This window comes from Oryzias latipes, chromosome 18, assembly GCF_002234675.1.
Source record: "Oryzias latipes chromosome 18, ASM223467v1".
Classification (NCBI taxonomy): Eukaryota; Metazoa; Chordata; class Actinopteri; order Beloniformes; family Adrianichthyidae; genus Oryzias; species Oryzias latipes.
The window spans coordinates 20,392,962-20,409,427 of NC_019876.2; the positions used below are offsets into that span (position 1 = coordinate 20,392,962).

The 16,466-nt window shown below is 38.8% G+C and overlaps 1 protein-coding gene across 3 annotated transcripts in view; it reads right to left on the reverse strand.

The window, feature by feature from the left end:
• Positions 1-16,466, reverse strand: part of LOC101165595 (wiskott-Aldrich syndrome protein family member 3) — a 61,243-nt gene that overhangs the window by 28,947 nt on the left and 15,830 nt on the right. For all 3 annotated transcript variants that reach the window (XM_023966126.1, XM_023966125.1, XM_023966127.1), the window contains exon 2: positions 1,210-1,354. In XM_023966126.1, coding sequence (XP_023821894.1) covers positions 1,210-1,342 — 133 coding nt within the window. In that variant the 5' untranslated portion in view covers positions 1,343-1,354. The remainder of the gene's footprint in view (positions 1-1,209; positions 1,355-16,466) is intronic.

Sequence of the window (16,466 nt, forward strand, 5' to 3'; positions counted from 1 at the left end):
CTTTGCAAACAATGATTGCTAACAATCCGTGACACTGTGAAAATGCAGGTTTTCCAAATGAGGCAGTGCATACTATAAATTGCGCACGGTGGTCAAACTTTTGCAGATGCCATAATTTTGTTTTCTGTTACTGTATCTGCCTTCTACAGATTTGCCCATTTTTCACCCACAGACAGCCTGTATCCTCCGTAAGTGTAGTTTTGACTAAGGTATTAATGCTTGAAAGGACCTTTCTGTTTTTTTTTCAAGACTACAGCATAACAGCGATGAGCATTGATCCTATCATTAACACATCAGACTTTTGTTCTTTTCATTCTACAGCTCAAATTCACCAGAGACAGACTGAGCGAAAGCAGAGCCTCGCTCCTCCACAGTGAGCTGTCACTGGGTTTCATTTAGCTCCTAACGGTTCATCTCCTTCGACCAGCTGTTCTAAACACACATGTCAACTGTTCAATCTGTCTTCAGGCATGGATAAATTCACAAAAACTATAGTCTTTTCATAAGAATTATAACTGCTAAAAGCTATGTGAGATGTGTAAAAGAAAAATGTTCAGAAACAATCTTAAAAGAAACACAGATCCTGCATAAAGTCAATATATATGAAAAAAAGTCAAATTAATCAACAGATCCAACTCAATAACATTCAGGATTTACCTTTTTAAGGTTCTTATTAGCTAAAAGTTTACAGGTTAACTATTAAATCAGAAGACAGAGACACACCACTCTAACATAGTACTAAAAACAGTACTAATGAAGTATCATACCAACTCCTAAAGCTAACTTTAACTAAGATAAACTGACAAACAGCAGAATAAGAGTAACATAGTTAAGTTACTTTCATCAACTGAATTTTATTTATAAAATGTTTTTAACTATTCATATTATTAATGACAGACTGGGGACCTGTCCAGGGTGTACCCTGCCTTCGCCCAACAGTCGCTGGGATAGGTTCCAGCAGGACAAAAGCGTCCTGTGAAAATAGGCTCTGAAAGTGGATGATTTAAGTCTGGAATACCAGTACCAGATATTTGTGTGTATTTGCCTTAGCCTGTAATCATGCTACGCCAAACAGAATTTTCAGGGAACTTCCTTGGCTTGGATGTGGCTTTGCTGTCCTGCCCACATCCGTTCACAGCCTTACTTCCGATTCAGAGGACATTTGGTCCTCCATCAGTTTGCAGAAAACATTAGCAACATCAGACTCACTTAAACTGCCCAGCTGTTTGATGATTGCTGCCAGCGTGCTGTTGGTGACACATTCCAGCTCACTGGTCACCCCATCCGGCAGCGCCCCACGGCACAAGTGCCGGGGTTCAATGTTCCTCTTCACCAGCGGCATCTTCCTGTACCTCTGTGGAAGAAACACAAAAAAATACACACAAAGAAATTAAGTCCTAAAACTTTGCTTACTTAAAGCGTTTTACTGTGCTGTCTTTTTCTGACATTTATTAGGCTGGAAATACTATAATAGAATACTACCATGCCAAAATAGCTTGCTGTAGAGCTGCTGGAGGCCCAGTCACACATCTACTACTAAATATCAGTGTGGCTGTTTGAGCCAAGAGTCAAACCAGCAGGAAAAAAGATTTTAAATGTTGCCAACAAGCCCCAACCAAAGACAGACAGAGAGGCCATAAAGAGCAGGAAGGAAGAGAAGAAAACTAAAAGAGAGTGAGAGGGATCAAAAAGAAAAGAAAGTCAGAAAAAAACTGTTGATTGTATGTGGGGCACAAAAAGCTTTAAGACAGAGACCAACTCTGCAAGTTCTCTCACTAAAAAGATGAGAGAGGCCTGTCATTTTCATCATAGGCATACCTAGCTATGGGAGACAAAATAAAAAAAAAAAAAACAGAAAATCACATTGTCTGATTTTTAAAGAATTTATTTGTAAATTATGGTGGAAAATAAGTGTTTGGTCAATAACAATAGCTTAACTCAAGACTTTATTATATACTCTTAGTTGGCAATGACAGCAGTCAAACATTTTCTGTGAGTCTTCACAAGGTTTTTACAAACTGTTGCTGGTGTTTTGGCCCATTCCTCCATGCAGATCTCCTCTAGAGCAGTGATGTTTTGGGGCTGTCGCTGGGCAACACAGACTTTCAACTCTCTTCAAAGATTTTCTATTGGGGTTAATATCTGGAGACTGGCTAGGCATTCCAGGACCTTGAAATACCACCTACAAAGCCACTCCTCGTTACCCAGGCAGAATGTTTGGGATCGTTTTATCTTGTCCCAGATCAAGGGAGATAATCAGTGGTCTTGTATGTCTTCCATTTGCTAATAATTGCTCCCACAGTTGATTTCTTCACATGAGGCTGCTTACTTATTGCAGATTTAGTCTTCCCAGCTTGGTGCAGGTGAACAATTCTGCTTCAGGTGTCCTTAGACTAGGACTGGGTATCACCAATGATTTCCAGCATCAATTTGATTTGATTCAATTCACCAGGGCCTGAATTTATGTGATTCACCATATTTTCTATTATTTTAATCCACTCAATTTGACTCAATTCACTTTTGAATAGACATGGTATATTTGTACATATTTGTATAAAAAACATTGTTAATCTAAATATATTTTGAAAATAGTCAAATTAAAGTTAAAGTAAAGGACCATTAGCTGTCACAGACCTAGGTGTGTGAAATTTGTACTCTAAAATTGATTCGTGAAATCATAAACCAGTGAGATTGTTTACACCATGGTGTTACATGGTTTCTCAAACTGAGAAGCTCCAACAAAATGTGCAGATCATTAACATTCTAAAGGCTCTAAACTTGCTCAATTTACAAAAATAAATGTTCTGCCTCTCCTGGAGGGCGTTTTACTATGGCTTCCAGGTAAAACTCATGCTATAGCATTACGCCTTATTCCAGAGGGTTTGAGCAAAAAATGGTGCTTTAGACCAGTGTTCCCCAATGTTTTTGTGGCCTCTGACCAGTTAGCCCTTTGGGAGAGTGTGGAGATGGGCTGGGTTTGGCCGCGTATTGGCAAAGTAACAGTGTACTTAAAAGTAGTGGCGGGCCATCAAGGCCTTCTCTGAAGGCCTAAAAAAATCTGAATCATGTGTTAATTATATTTTGTCCATGCATACTCATTAAATCATTCCAAATGGTCTTTCCATTCCCTTTATTTTGTTTATGATGGTTATGCTGCTTCCAGACAGCCGTTTTTTTCATATTGGAGAATTTAACCAATCGCATTTTAGCTTGTTGTTGCTAGGCAGGGTCAGAGCTAAAGAGGCCTTCACTATCCATTCTGCAGGCCCTCTAATGCAAAATCTTCAACCAATCATATTTGAGTTGGTGTCAGCAGGGCCTTCTAGCAAGCTTAGGCAACGTCACAGTATTCAGACCTTCTCATTGGACAAAAGTTTTAGGAATACAGAAAAAATTCCCACATGCAGCCTTGCACAGTTGTGAACACTAGACTCTCCCAGGCTCAAGAGGAATAATGCGCAAAGAGAAACAACATTTCTATTTATTTACCTCTCAATTTTCTTTCTTATCTCAGGAAATGGAGTGATTGGATGGCGTCATTTAAGATGTGGTTTATTTATTGATCAATTTTTTAACAGTATAGTTTCCTTCAGATTTAGGCAGTACATTTCAGTAGTAGTTGCACTACATTTCTTAACATCTATCTTTCAAAAACAGAAAAGCAGAAGCTGTGGCCTCTCTAATTTGTTAATGTCTCATGGCTGTTTTGTAATTGGTTTTGGCAATTTAACTGAACACATTCTAAGTAAAATATAACTAAAGTAATTGATTAATAACATCTACAGTATAATAGTTATTGTAGAGCATGACCCAAGTATCATTTTACTCCAGAGGTCCCTAAAAGTGCATGTGGGGATGTTGGCTCCAAGATAAATGTCTGTTTGAAGGATGACAGGAAAAATGTAAAGACAAACCAAATAAAAAATATAAATTTAAAATATAAATATAAATTAAATGCCCCCAAAATAAGAGAATCTGAGGGTGTGATAGAACCTCTGTCAATCGATGATTCACTTATCAACTCTGAGATGGATGCACGCTTCATCCTCAGCCAGTCTGGACTCAAACACATAAGCCTTCAATAAAAAGCTACCTCCCTCTAAAAACCTCCTGACATTCAATTAAACAAACCACCTTAGATGCCACTTGCCTGTCTTAAGAGTGTAATCGAGTTTCCCAGTGCAGTGAATATGCGTGTGTTACCAAGTCAATATCGACAACCTCTCCCAGCTCTTGTAAAAAATCTAATAGCCTGTCCGTTTAATAATATATAAAAACCCTCTTTTCAACCTCTCCACCACACTGGCCACTCCATCTCTCAGCCTCGTCCTTAGACATTCTCCTTCCAGGTCTGTTCCCCACCCATGTCTGTTTTCATCAATAAATCAGTGAATATCTTTGCCCAAACACTGAGAGGGATTCCAGCTGCGTCTGTGCTATGTGGATGTAAGAGTGTGCAGTTTATTTGTTTTTTAAATCTGTTGCTGTGTTTTTGGAGCACGTTAGATTGCCTGCACTTAGGCTCCTGATGCCAGCAATTCTGGGTCAACTGAAAGGCAAAAGGACTTCAGGTCGATGTGCTGAAGCACACACATTTGATAGGACCAAACCAACAGAGTCAGGCCAAACAGGGAAAATAAATGCAATATAGCAGTGTTTTTCAACCAGTGTGCCGCGGCACACTAGTGTGCCGTGGGAGATGGTCAAGTGTGCCGTGGGAAATTGCCCTCATTACCTGATCTAAAAACATTTTCCATCTCAAGGATTTCAGCTCTCTGTTCATCCAAGCAGGCCCTGATAAAACACTGAGGAGTTAGGAATATAAAAGATCTTAAAATTACTTTTTCTTTGTGTTTATTTAATTCTATTAAAGACAATTTGTTAAGTATGACTGTACCGCGATTTACCTGCAGCTATGACAGTTTGCGGAAAAGTCCCGCACCTTTAACTGTCTCCGCCAATCATTCTTGAAGGCTTAATCACATGTCATCAGTCTGACCAATCAGAAGTGCTTAAAGTCTTCACTTCCTTGTCCCGATTTAGCTCAAAAGGTCGCTCAGTTCTAACAAAAATACCAGCTAAAGCTCGTCTTTAGCGGTGTAGCTTTCCACAGAGTCCGGTGTCAGACCGTGGAACAAGTGAACAAAACAATGAAGCTCCGAGAAGAGAGTCTGTGTGCCCTTTTTCTGCAGTTTTTACACTACATCTCCCATGATGCATTGGCTTAAAGGGCCAGTGTCCCATCGCACCATGAGTTGTCCTTGTGAAACGTCTTGAAACCACAACAAACAAACAAACAGTTTCTAAATTTTCTAATTGCGGGATTTTTGTCAAGGTTAAAGTGTGCCGTGGCTCAAAAAAGTTTGAAAAACACTGCAATATAGACATATATTGCTTTCATTTCTGTCTTTATTTCTTCTTTTTGTTAGAGGGACAGTCCTGACCAGCATTCCCATGTTAACTTGAATATATATACTGTTTATATATATATATATATATATATATATATATATATATATATATATATATATGTATTTATTATTATTATTATTTTTTTTTACTTGTCCTGTCCAACAAGCAGATAAGAGCTGAAGGACTCTTGTATTGGACAGATATTACTGTTACAATAGGGGTTTATGGATCTTCAGACAAACGATGTGCATATTTTAATAAACCCCTTTTGTATTTGAGGCCAGTTTGTTTTTCTTTCTGGGTGGGTGGAATGCTCCTGCCCCAGGTGGAAGAGTCTTGTCAACGAGTGAGGGAAGATTGGAGCGTAAGATTGACAGGCGGATTGGAGCAGCATCTGCCGTTATGTGGTGGCTGTACCGGTCCGTTATGGTGAAGAGAGAGCTGAGACAGAAACCAAAGCTGTCAATATACCAGTCGATCTTCGTTCAAATAATCACCTATAAAAGAACGAGGTCCTGGATAAAAGGGGCTGAAATGAGCTTCCTTTGTAGGGTGGCTGGGCTCTCCCTTGGAAATAGGCTGGGTCGGGCATCTGGTTCGGATGCCTCCTGGACGCCTCCCTGGACAGGTGCTCCGGGCATGTCCCACTGGGCGGAGGCCCCGGGGAAGACCCAGGACATGCTGAGACGTAGATCATCTTTGGCATCTTTGCTTAGATTGTTGCCCCTTCGACCCGGTCCCGGATAAGCGGAGGATGATGGATGGATGGATGGATTTTTGGTTGCTGGTGTGCCTTGGGATTTTTGTCAAGGAAAAACTGTACCTTGGCTCTAAAAAGGGTGAAAACCATGTTTGGACACTACCAATCATACACAGACACACCTTAAAGTGACTTAAAGAGAAAAAAATAATAGTAATTCATCTTCTTCCGTTTATTACCTTTTGGGGACACGGGCTGCCGGAGCCTATCCCGGCCACTTGTGGGTGAAAGCAGGGGACACCCTGGACAGGTCGCCAGTCTGTCGTAGGGTAGAGTGTCCACAATCACAAACCCATGCACTCTCACATTCACACATAGGGACAATTTAGAGAAGCCAATTAACCTAGCATGTTTTGGATGGTGGGAGAAAACCAGAGTCCCCGGAGAAAGCCCACGCATGCATGGGGAGCACAAACTCCACACAGACATAGAGCAGGTTATCAAGGTAAATAAAATAAAACAAAACCCACTCAGATGAAAATCATGTTTTTAAGATGTTCTTGTATTATTTTTCTCATCACGGACATATCCCACTAGGAACAGATACATCTATTAGAGATCTAAATAATGGCTATTTCAAAGCTCACAGCTATAGATATGCATTATGCATCTAATATATATCACTTCATAGAGTTCTATTGCATATCACAGTTTAGATCTCTATCGGAAGACTTTCCCACAGCTAATTGCATCGTGGTCCCATCATGCCTTGCACATTGTAAACAAGCCATTTGGGTAGTTTCTTCCCACTGGGCACAAGATGCCTATTAGTTATCTAATAGACCTCTGCAATAGATGTATATTAAATAACTATTTAACATTAACAATAGATTATTAGTTATCTGATAGACATCTAGATGTCTATTAGTAATCTCCGGCCTGCAGGAGTATTTATTGAGGTCTGGGTCGCCCCGCTTGCCTCATCAATCTGGAACAAGACGGACACTCCCCGTCTGACCCAGCTGACCTGCCACGGCACCTTCTACCGGCTCCACAGTTCCCACCCGGGGTATCTGATCCCACAAAGGCAACAGTGCTGTCCTGAAGCACGCGCTTCTCATGCGCTGTCCACGGATCGCCATTTGCTCTGCCGCAGTTAAGCCAGCCGCACATTTGAAATGTCAAGCCCCAACCCCATTACATGTTTTACAGTGTGGCATGAAATGTGACTGTTGCTGCTTTCTATTTTCATTATAAAATGCCTTCCCTTTTTTTATTATGTATTACTACAAAAAGATTATTAATACATGCAACAAATTCATAATACTATGCTTAATAATATTAATAATGCTAATAATTCATATCGGGCGATAACAATATATGTCACAATTTAACTCAAATAACTATTTTTGTCAAATTTGAACACTACTCATAAGAGAAATATGTAATCAAATCAGCAAGTTGTTTAGATTTAAATACTTATTTTCTATCATAGTTTAAACATAACAGATGCACTAAAGGAATATTATTAAAGCAAATGCTTTCAAGTTTCAAAAGAGGTCATAAATCAAATAGAATGCTAAACTGCTTGATTCCATTTTAAAACAAAACAGTAATTCCACCATTGAATTCCAATGTTTTAAAGTTTTACAGAACAAACATAAAATCGACAAACATTTTTGTCAACATCCTGTGAATAAGCTAAACACGGGTGGGCAATTATTTTAACTCGCGGGACACATTAGGTTCTAAAATTCGATAGAAAGGCCAGACCACGGGCAGATGTGTGGAGTGAGAATGATATAACATAGAATGTGGATGAAAACATTTGGATTGAAAATTATATTCTAAAACAGAATATTCTAGAGTTTTTAGTTTAAAACTTTTGTTCCCATTTTAGATCACTTTTTTATTGTGAAGCCCTTTGGTAGCCTTCAAAGAGTTGTAAAGTGCTATATGAATAAGATTTCATTCATTCATTATCCTTTTAATAAAATAAATGACACTATTTATGAAATAAAACAATGACAAAATAACACGCTCTCTGATTTTCAAAGATAAAAATTCAGGAAAAATATACTGATACATTAAAAAACAAAAAAGCAAAACAAAAATGAATAATGGATCCGCTCCCGTCATAATTTCGCAGAGACTTTGAGCTCATCACGCTTTGCGCAGCTGTGCTGTGTCCTGCAAGTCTGTTTCTCATCCAGTAATAATTAAAAATCACATTTCTATGTCTTCTGCTGCAGCTACGCATATATCTGCGTTACTTTTTCACCAGTACTGAGTTCCCTCGTTTATTGCCGGAGTTACGTTCTAAAAATAACCGTGATCTGTGAAATCCACAGAAATCCAGTGTCTGATTACAGAAGTTTATGACAGTAAAACTCCTCACTGCCTAAATGCACTTTTCTCAGACAGACTTGAACATTTTCACCTTTTTTCTTGTTTAAATTCACAAATCTTCATGGAAATTAGGTCCTGGATCTTAGAATGAAGATCTGATCGATTACAGATTTCTGTAGATCCGGACTGAGGAGATTGATTGACAAGGTCTCCAGCCAATCAGGACACAGGACAGGGTGCGCTGTTTAAAACAACAGCATAGTCGCTCTAAAAGAATGAGCTAAACCGGGAAAGATGAACTGCGACGTGGAAAGGGAAGACTGTCCTCTGTTCTATTTGACAGAGATTTTAGAGGGTTTCAGGTTGGACCACAGACTGCAGAAGGAGGGAAGAAAATGTCACGTCTTGATCGTGCGGCCAGATTTCAAAACAAAAACAAAACATGGGTCTCTGATAAAGTTCAGTGGGCCGGACCAAACATGGAGGTGGGCCGGATCCTTAGCATAGCATTATAGCATTAGCATCTAATAACAGGGCTGTCTCCAAATCAACACATTTTATTAATCTCTCTGCTGCTGTAAGTGAAGCAGCTTTATCCTCCAGTTCTGACTGGATACTCAGGGCTCGACATAGCCATTTGTCCGCTGGCCCGGTCCTGTTTTTCGAGCAGTACGGACCACAAGACTTTATTTTTTACTTGTCCGCTCGGGCCACTAAAATATCTAACAATTAATACATTTTTCACCTTTTACAATAAAGTATATTTTGCGAAAACGTGTAGATTTACCTCGTCTTTATAATTCACTTTTTCTGCTAGTCCTGTGTTCAGACTTCAAGGGTTTCTATGGGAAACCTTTTATCACTCTTCTCCTCCTCTCCCGCCTGCGCGCGCGGCTGTCACTGCCGAGCACCACGCGGCACGCGCTCACTCAATTTTTTTTCAAACTTTATTGAATGTAACAATTCAATACTAAACAATGTTAAACAGCAACAACGAAGGAACAAGCCAGTGGGTTATTATTACATTTTAGGCAGATATATTTAAACTGACACACATATCAGCGCCCCCTGGTGGTTTTTCACCGCGATGATCATAAATCCAACACCGTCACTGAAGAGAGACTGAAGCATGTCAGAGATGTGGAAGACATGGCAGGAATAGATAGGAATATGTTATGTAATAACAATAAAGTAATGGTGGAATTAGTGCTATGGACAGCAAGATATTTAATGAATGCATTGAAGATGAAACTGTATGCACTAAGCTTTAAGCTGAATGTCAAAGAATCAAAGGCAACTCCAAATACCTGAATCTCAGACTCAAATGGAGTTTAAGGTCAAACTACTTAATTTTGTTTTTCTTTACAACACTGTAAGCAGTAAGTATTTCTAGTTAGCTGAATGATCTCAGTAATTTAATTGTATTTAATTTTTCAATTATTTAATTTAATTAGGTAACTAAAGTAACTAAAAAGTAAATGTAACTTTGCAACAGTAACAAAAAGCAGAACCTTAAGGCAGTCAGGGCAAAAAAGTCAATAAAACTTCTTACCTTTTGATTAGGAACAAATGTGAAATAGCAGTGATTAGAAGCAGCATGAAAACTTCTTAACTAGTGTTAACTACTACACTGCAGCGCTCTCTTCAAAACATCTGAAACAGACTAGAGCAGATTTAAGTTTGATATGCTCTATTTTTAGTCATTGAAAAGTGTATAAATAAGTGCTAGATGTCACCAGAATGCACCAAATTGCACCATATTAAAATTTTCCGGGGGGGCATGCCCCCGGACCCCCCTAAAGTTGCAAGCACCTGCGGAGCGGCGGGTCTCGCTGTGCGCGGTGTCGGGCCAGTAACTTTCAAAAACTACTGGCCCTGTGGGCCAGTGCAAATTTCTGGGCTATGTCAACCCCTGATACTGTTACAAATTGCCGCATGTTCCGCTGATTCATCATCCTAAATTGAACACTACACCAGTGTTTTTCAACCGCTGCCCCGCGGCACACTAGTGTGCCGTGGGAGATGGTCAGGTGTGGCGTGGGAAATTGCCCTCATTAACTGATCTAAAAACATTTCCCATCTCCAGGATACCAGCTCTGTGTTCATCCAAACAGGCCCTGATAAAACACTGAGTAGTTAGGAATATAAAAGATTGTAAAAGACTTTTTCTTTGTGTTTATTTGATTCTATTAAAGACATTTTGATAAGAATGACGGTACCGCGATTTAGCTGCAACTACAGCTGTTTTCGGAAAAGTCCCGCCCCTTTAACTGTCTCCAACAATCATTCTTGGAGGCTTAATCACATGTCATCCTTCTGACCAATCAGAAGTGGTTAAAGTCTTCACTTCCTTGTTCTGATTCTGCTCATAAAGTCTCTCAGTTCCAACAAAAATACCAGCTAAATATGGGATTACATTTCTGCCATTAATTAAAAGCGCGTAAAGACAACTGAGCAGGCATATTTAGGAACTGAGTGAGTGAACCTTACAACCGCGCTGGCGCAATTCTAACTAAGCGACCCCGTATTTTACAATTTCACGGCTGCAATCCTAACTGAGCAGTGGTCTTGCTCGGTCAGATCCTTTTTGCGCACTCACCTGAATTTACGCTCAGTGTTAAGGGGGTGTGTTTGTCACTTGGGGGCAGGAACATTTCTGGTTGATCTGATTGGCTAAAATTTGCATGTCAAGCAGCGGGGCGGGACTTTCATTTTGGGTCTTTAATAGAAAAGGAACGGCGGCTGTAACGTGGATTAAAAGCATTAAAACGGTAACAAATTCAGTGAATTTCACATGAGAAAAAATTACAGCACAAAAAAACCCGCTGCACTTTCTTACCTTGGTTTTGGGTCGTTGGTTAATGTTTTAATCTACATTACATCCGTCGTTTTTTCTATGAATGCCTCTTACACTAAGGGAGGGAGGGGGCAAACAAGTTTGACACAAAGAGCCGACATTTCTAACTGTGACAGTCAAAGAGCCACACCACACACTGACCTGCCAGACACACACACACAAACACACAATTAAAGCCATGTTATTTCCCATAACCCCGTCCTCTCCTTACAACAGCACTGGATTAAACGGCGCCGTTTCAGTTTTGAGTGTTTTTTCTGTATTTAACGTTAACACACATACCGTTGAAACGTGCATGCTGGTGTGTGTTTAAAAAAAGCAGCGAGCGCAAAACTGAGTTGGTTGTGATTTATTATTATTAATTTAAAAAAATTAATGAAAAATTTATTCAGGAATTTCATTTTACAATATACTTATTTTAAATTTTCCCTTCCTGCTCACACTGGACCATAAAATAATCAAATGTCATGAAATATTTAAATATGCTTTTTAGTGGCTGTTTTAATATTCTATTGCTATTTATAATTACAAATTAATCAATTGATTTCCAATTTCATTTAGTTAATAACAATTTAAAATAATTAATGACACATTGATTACTTTCATATTGAACATACCCGGTATTTATCTCAATTTGTCCTTTCCAGCCCACACTGGCCATGAGATAATTAAATATGTCAGAATATTTAAATGGGCTTCGTAATGAATATTTTAATAATTTTATATTTTCATGCCACACACATTTAAACATTCATTTATTGATTTCCTTTTTTTTTCTTTCTATCTTCTACTCTGTTTGTTCCCTTTTGGGGTCACGGGGCTGCCGGAGCCTATCCCGGCCACTCACAGGCGAAGGCAGGGGACAGTCAGGGGCCAGTCTGTCGCAGGGCCACAATCAAACACCCATGCACTCTCACATTTAGACCTATGGACAATTTAAAGCAACCAATTAACATATGAAGCATGTTTTTGGATGGTGGGAGGAAGCCGGAGTCCCCGGAGAAAACCCACACACATGCACGGGGAGAACATGCAAACTCCACACAGAAAGGTCCCCCATTGATGTTCTGGTTCAGGTCCTCCAGCCGGGAATTGAACCAGGGGCCTTCTTGCTGTTAGGCAAGAGCACTAAGAGTGATTAGCAGTGATTTCCATTTTTATCTATTAAATGACAATTTGCGACACATTTATTTAATAATTTTATAGCGTTTTTTTTCTTTCAGTTTTGTCCTCCTTCATTTCACATTTCTCTTATAAGCCACAGATCATTCGAATTTTGACAAATATAGTTACTTGGTTTATATTGTGATATATTTTGTTATCGCCTGAAATAAAACTATAATGTGATATAAAATAATTCCAAACCTCCCAGCCCTACTTTCATACAAATATTTAAAAAATGAATCCCAGACTGCTGTCCATGCGATGTAGTGGTACTTTCTCTAAACACTCTAAAAAGAGTATTTGGGCTGTAGTTGGAAAGATAAACTTTTTTACACTGTTCTAATTTAACTATTTAGTTTGGTAAAAATAAATATTTTTTTTAAAGATAATTCAACTTAAAAATAACACGCAGTTGTCTGAAATAGTTATTTTACTTTTAATCAACCTAATTTAATTAAGTTGGTGTAACTTTGGTGTGAAGCTGTCAATGCGTCATGACGTCATAACGTAAGGCAGCACATGGAATTATGGGATACCATTTTCTTTGCCTATCTGGGCAGATTGGGGTTTAAGTGTGAGTTTTTGTCCATGTGTTTTGTTGTTTAGCTGTTTTACTCTGTTTAAACTAGTAATTTAAATTGTTATATTTATTTCTTTTGTGCACTATGAGTATGGGAGAGGATGATGACCAACCCCCTTGAGTGGAAAGACACCGTATTTCCCAATTTTAAAGACAGAGTTCATCACACGTGAAGTCCTGCCTTGTAATGCGAGACATTGCTTGGTCACTCATGTCTGTTATATGGAAATTACAAGGCCCGTTGGTTAAAACTTTATAAAAATGTGTCAATTGAAATTGTATAAACAAAATTAAAAACATTTTTTTTAAGTAGGATCAACTTATTAAATTGAGTTGGATAGCCATAAAAAATTAAGTTCAATAAACTTAATTCAATTAGGTGTTACCAATTGAAGTGATTCAATTAAGTTGAATGAACATTTTTCTTTTTAGAGTGTACATAATTTTCAATCAAACAGCAAAGAAGACATAACAATCCATGAGCTAATGGAGGATGTGTCAGCGTGAAATGTCTTGAAAAATTATAATTCTGTAGTTTATCTTTCATCTCTCCTTTCTTGCTGCCAGGCCAAATTCATCCTGCCATGTTGATGCCCTGCTGAGTTTTTGAAAGATATAACTGCATTAGATGCATGAATTGTCTTGTAAATTGAATGATTAGTCACTCTGCAGTGAGCTGTCAGATCCAGCTCATGTCTGACCGCGTACAGAGCTGGTGTTAAAAGGTACACCCAAAGCTAGACACAGATTCCCCTCCTCAGTGCTCGGCAGTAGAACCTTTCTGTCTCTTACTTTTTGAAACACTCTCCTCACTTTTTTTGGATCACACCCCTGCTATTGAAGGCTGAAGCTAAACACTAGCCTCAGCAACACACGTTCACGTGCCACTTCATATAAAAAGTCTATGTAACGCGTGTAAATGTGCATTTCAGGCTACTGCGTTCAAAACTCTCATGTTCATGCATGTTTTAAGACCACAACAAGGGTCTACGTACAAAACGCGCGTTCAAAGTTAAACCAGTTGAACTTTGACCAATCAGGGACACAGATTTGCTAGTGACATTTGGATGGGATCCTTTTTAATTAATTGTTTGTAAATTGATCATTAGAGGAAATTAGCAATTGTGGTTTGTGCCCAGCTGGAAATATATGACACCAAGTCTTTCATATAATGGGACAGAGCTGTGAAAGAAAAACCCTGGAGCAAGATTCACGAGATTTGTATTATTTTGCACCAATCGTCCGACCATAGGTGCATGCACTAGTATTAGGTTGCAACAGCCCAGTGTGAAAACTGTATGGTTACAGATATGCACTGTTAGCCGGTGTGAACATAGCATGAGTCACATGATCACAGACGTTTTAGGAGAAGCAACAAATTCAAGAGCTTTAATGAATCTGTAAACGTCAAGATAATAATGACAGAAAAAGATTTTAAAAAATGTATTTTTTAATGCTGTAACCTGGGTAAAAACTCCACCAGTGCTTTAATAGCTGTGATTACCCATGTAATCAGATGAGACTTTATCCCTCAAAAGCTGATTGGAGTCTGTTAGTTAAGAGGAGCTGAGAAGCTCCACTAACTCCCCCAACTCCCTCTAACCCCAGTCTGGCTGATACCCTAAAACAACTGACCCAGGGGTAGAGAAAAAATTGCAATTTCTGTGCAGTAAATCATTTAAAAAAGAAATATTTATTTTCAGCAAAGCGGATCAGGCTGGTAAACACATGCAGTGCTGGAAATGACACTGGCTATCTTTTCTCAAACTGCAGGCGGTCTGCCAGGTGTTCACTAAGGCTCTTACTGCTCTATATGTTCAGCCATGTCCACCTCAGACTACATACACATCAGATTACCTCTCCCACTGTGCCACACCAATCTCAGGCAGACTCAATCTACGTGATCACCCTCCTGCAGATCCTTTTTCTTCTTTACATAAGTGTGGTTATAGCCATTTACTGGGATTAATAAAAATAACTTCTTTGTCTAGCAAAACCAAAAACATATGAAAAAAGAAACAAATGCGCACCTTAGGATAAAATAGTTTGTTTTAAAAACTGTCTCTTATCCATGAGGTTTAGATATCATGTTCTGATTGTGATCAATTATTCACCTTCAGAAAAACGTTTTTGGACATGAGATGATTACCACAAATCCCATGATGTACAGTGTCTGGTCTATTTTGTTCATTTTACTCAAGGCCAGGGCTCGACATAGCCATTTGTCCGCTGGCCCGGTCCTGTTTTTCGAGCAGTGCGGACCACAAGACATTACTTTTCACTTGTCCGCTCGGGCCACTAAAATATCTAACGGTTTATATATTCTTCACCTTTTTCAATAAAGTAAATTTTGCGAAAACGTGTAGATTTACCTCGTCTTCATAATTTAGTTTTTCTGCTAGTCCTGTGTTCAGACTTCAAGGGTTTCTATGGGAAACCTTTGATCACTTCTTCTCTCCCGCCTGCGCGCGCGCGGCTTTCACTGCCGAGCACCACGCGGCACGCGCTCACTACTTTTTTTTTTTCAAACTTTATTGAATGTAACAATTCAATACAAAACAATGTTAAACAGCAACAACGAAGGCACAAGCCAGTGGGTTATTATTACATTTGATTATAAATCCGACACCGTCACTGAAGAGAGACTGAAGCATGTCAGAGATGTGGAAGACATGGCAGGAATAGATAGGAATATGTTAGATGGAGTAGTGGGTATAATTAGTAGTATGGACAGCAAGATATTTAATGAATGCATTGAAGATGAAACTGTATCCACTAAGCTTTAAGATGAATGTCAAAGAATCAAAGGCAACTCCAAATACCTGAATCTCAGACTCAAATGCAGTAGAATGTTAAACTACTTAATTTAGTTTTTCTTTACAACACTGTAAGCAGTAAGTATTTCTAGTTAGCTGAATGATCTCAGTTAGACCTGCACAATATGAGGAAAACTCGCGATATGCGATATCAGAGATTAAAATTGCGATAACGATATAATTTGCGGTATATAAACAAACAGCAAAATAACCAAATAACCATTCCCAGTTTAAAAATTATACTCCAAATGACCCACGTTGACATAGGTTACAAACATCTAACATAACAGGGCTCCATCTGATTGGTCAACAATGTGAAGGCGTCCATCCGATTGGTCAAATGCATTAAGGGATTTATTTGATTCGTTAAATGGTTCAAGCTGCCATTAGATTGTTTTAACACATTTAAGGTTTATGATTTATTGCGATATTTGCCGTTAGAAGCACCATGAAAACTTCTGAACTAGTGTTACCTACTACACTGCAGTGCTCTCTTCAAAACATCTGAAACAGACTAGAGCAGATTTAAATTTGATATGGTCTATTTTCAGTCATTGAAAAGTGTAGAAATAAGTGATGTCACCAGAA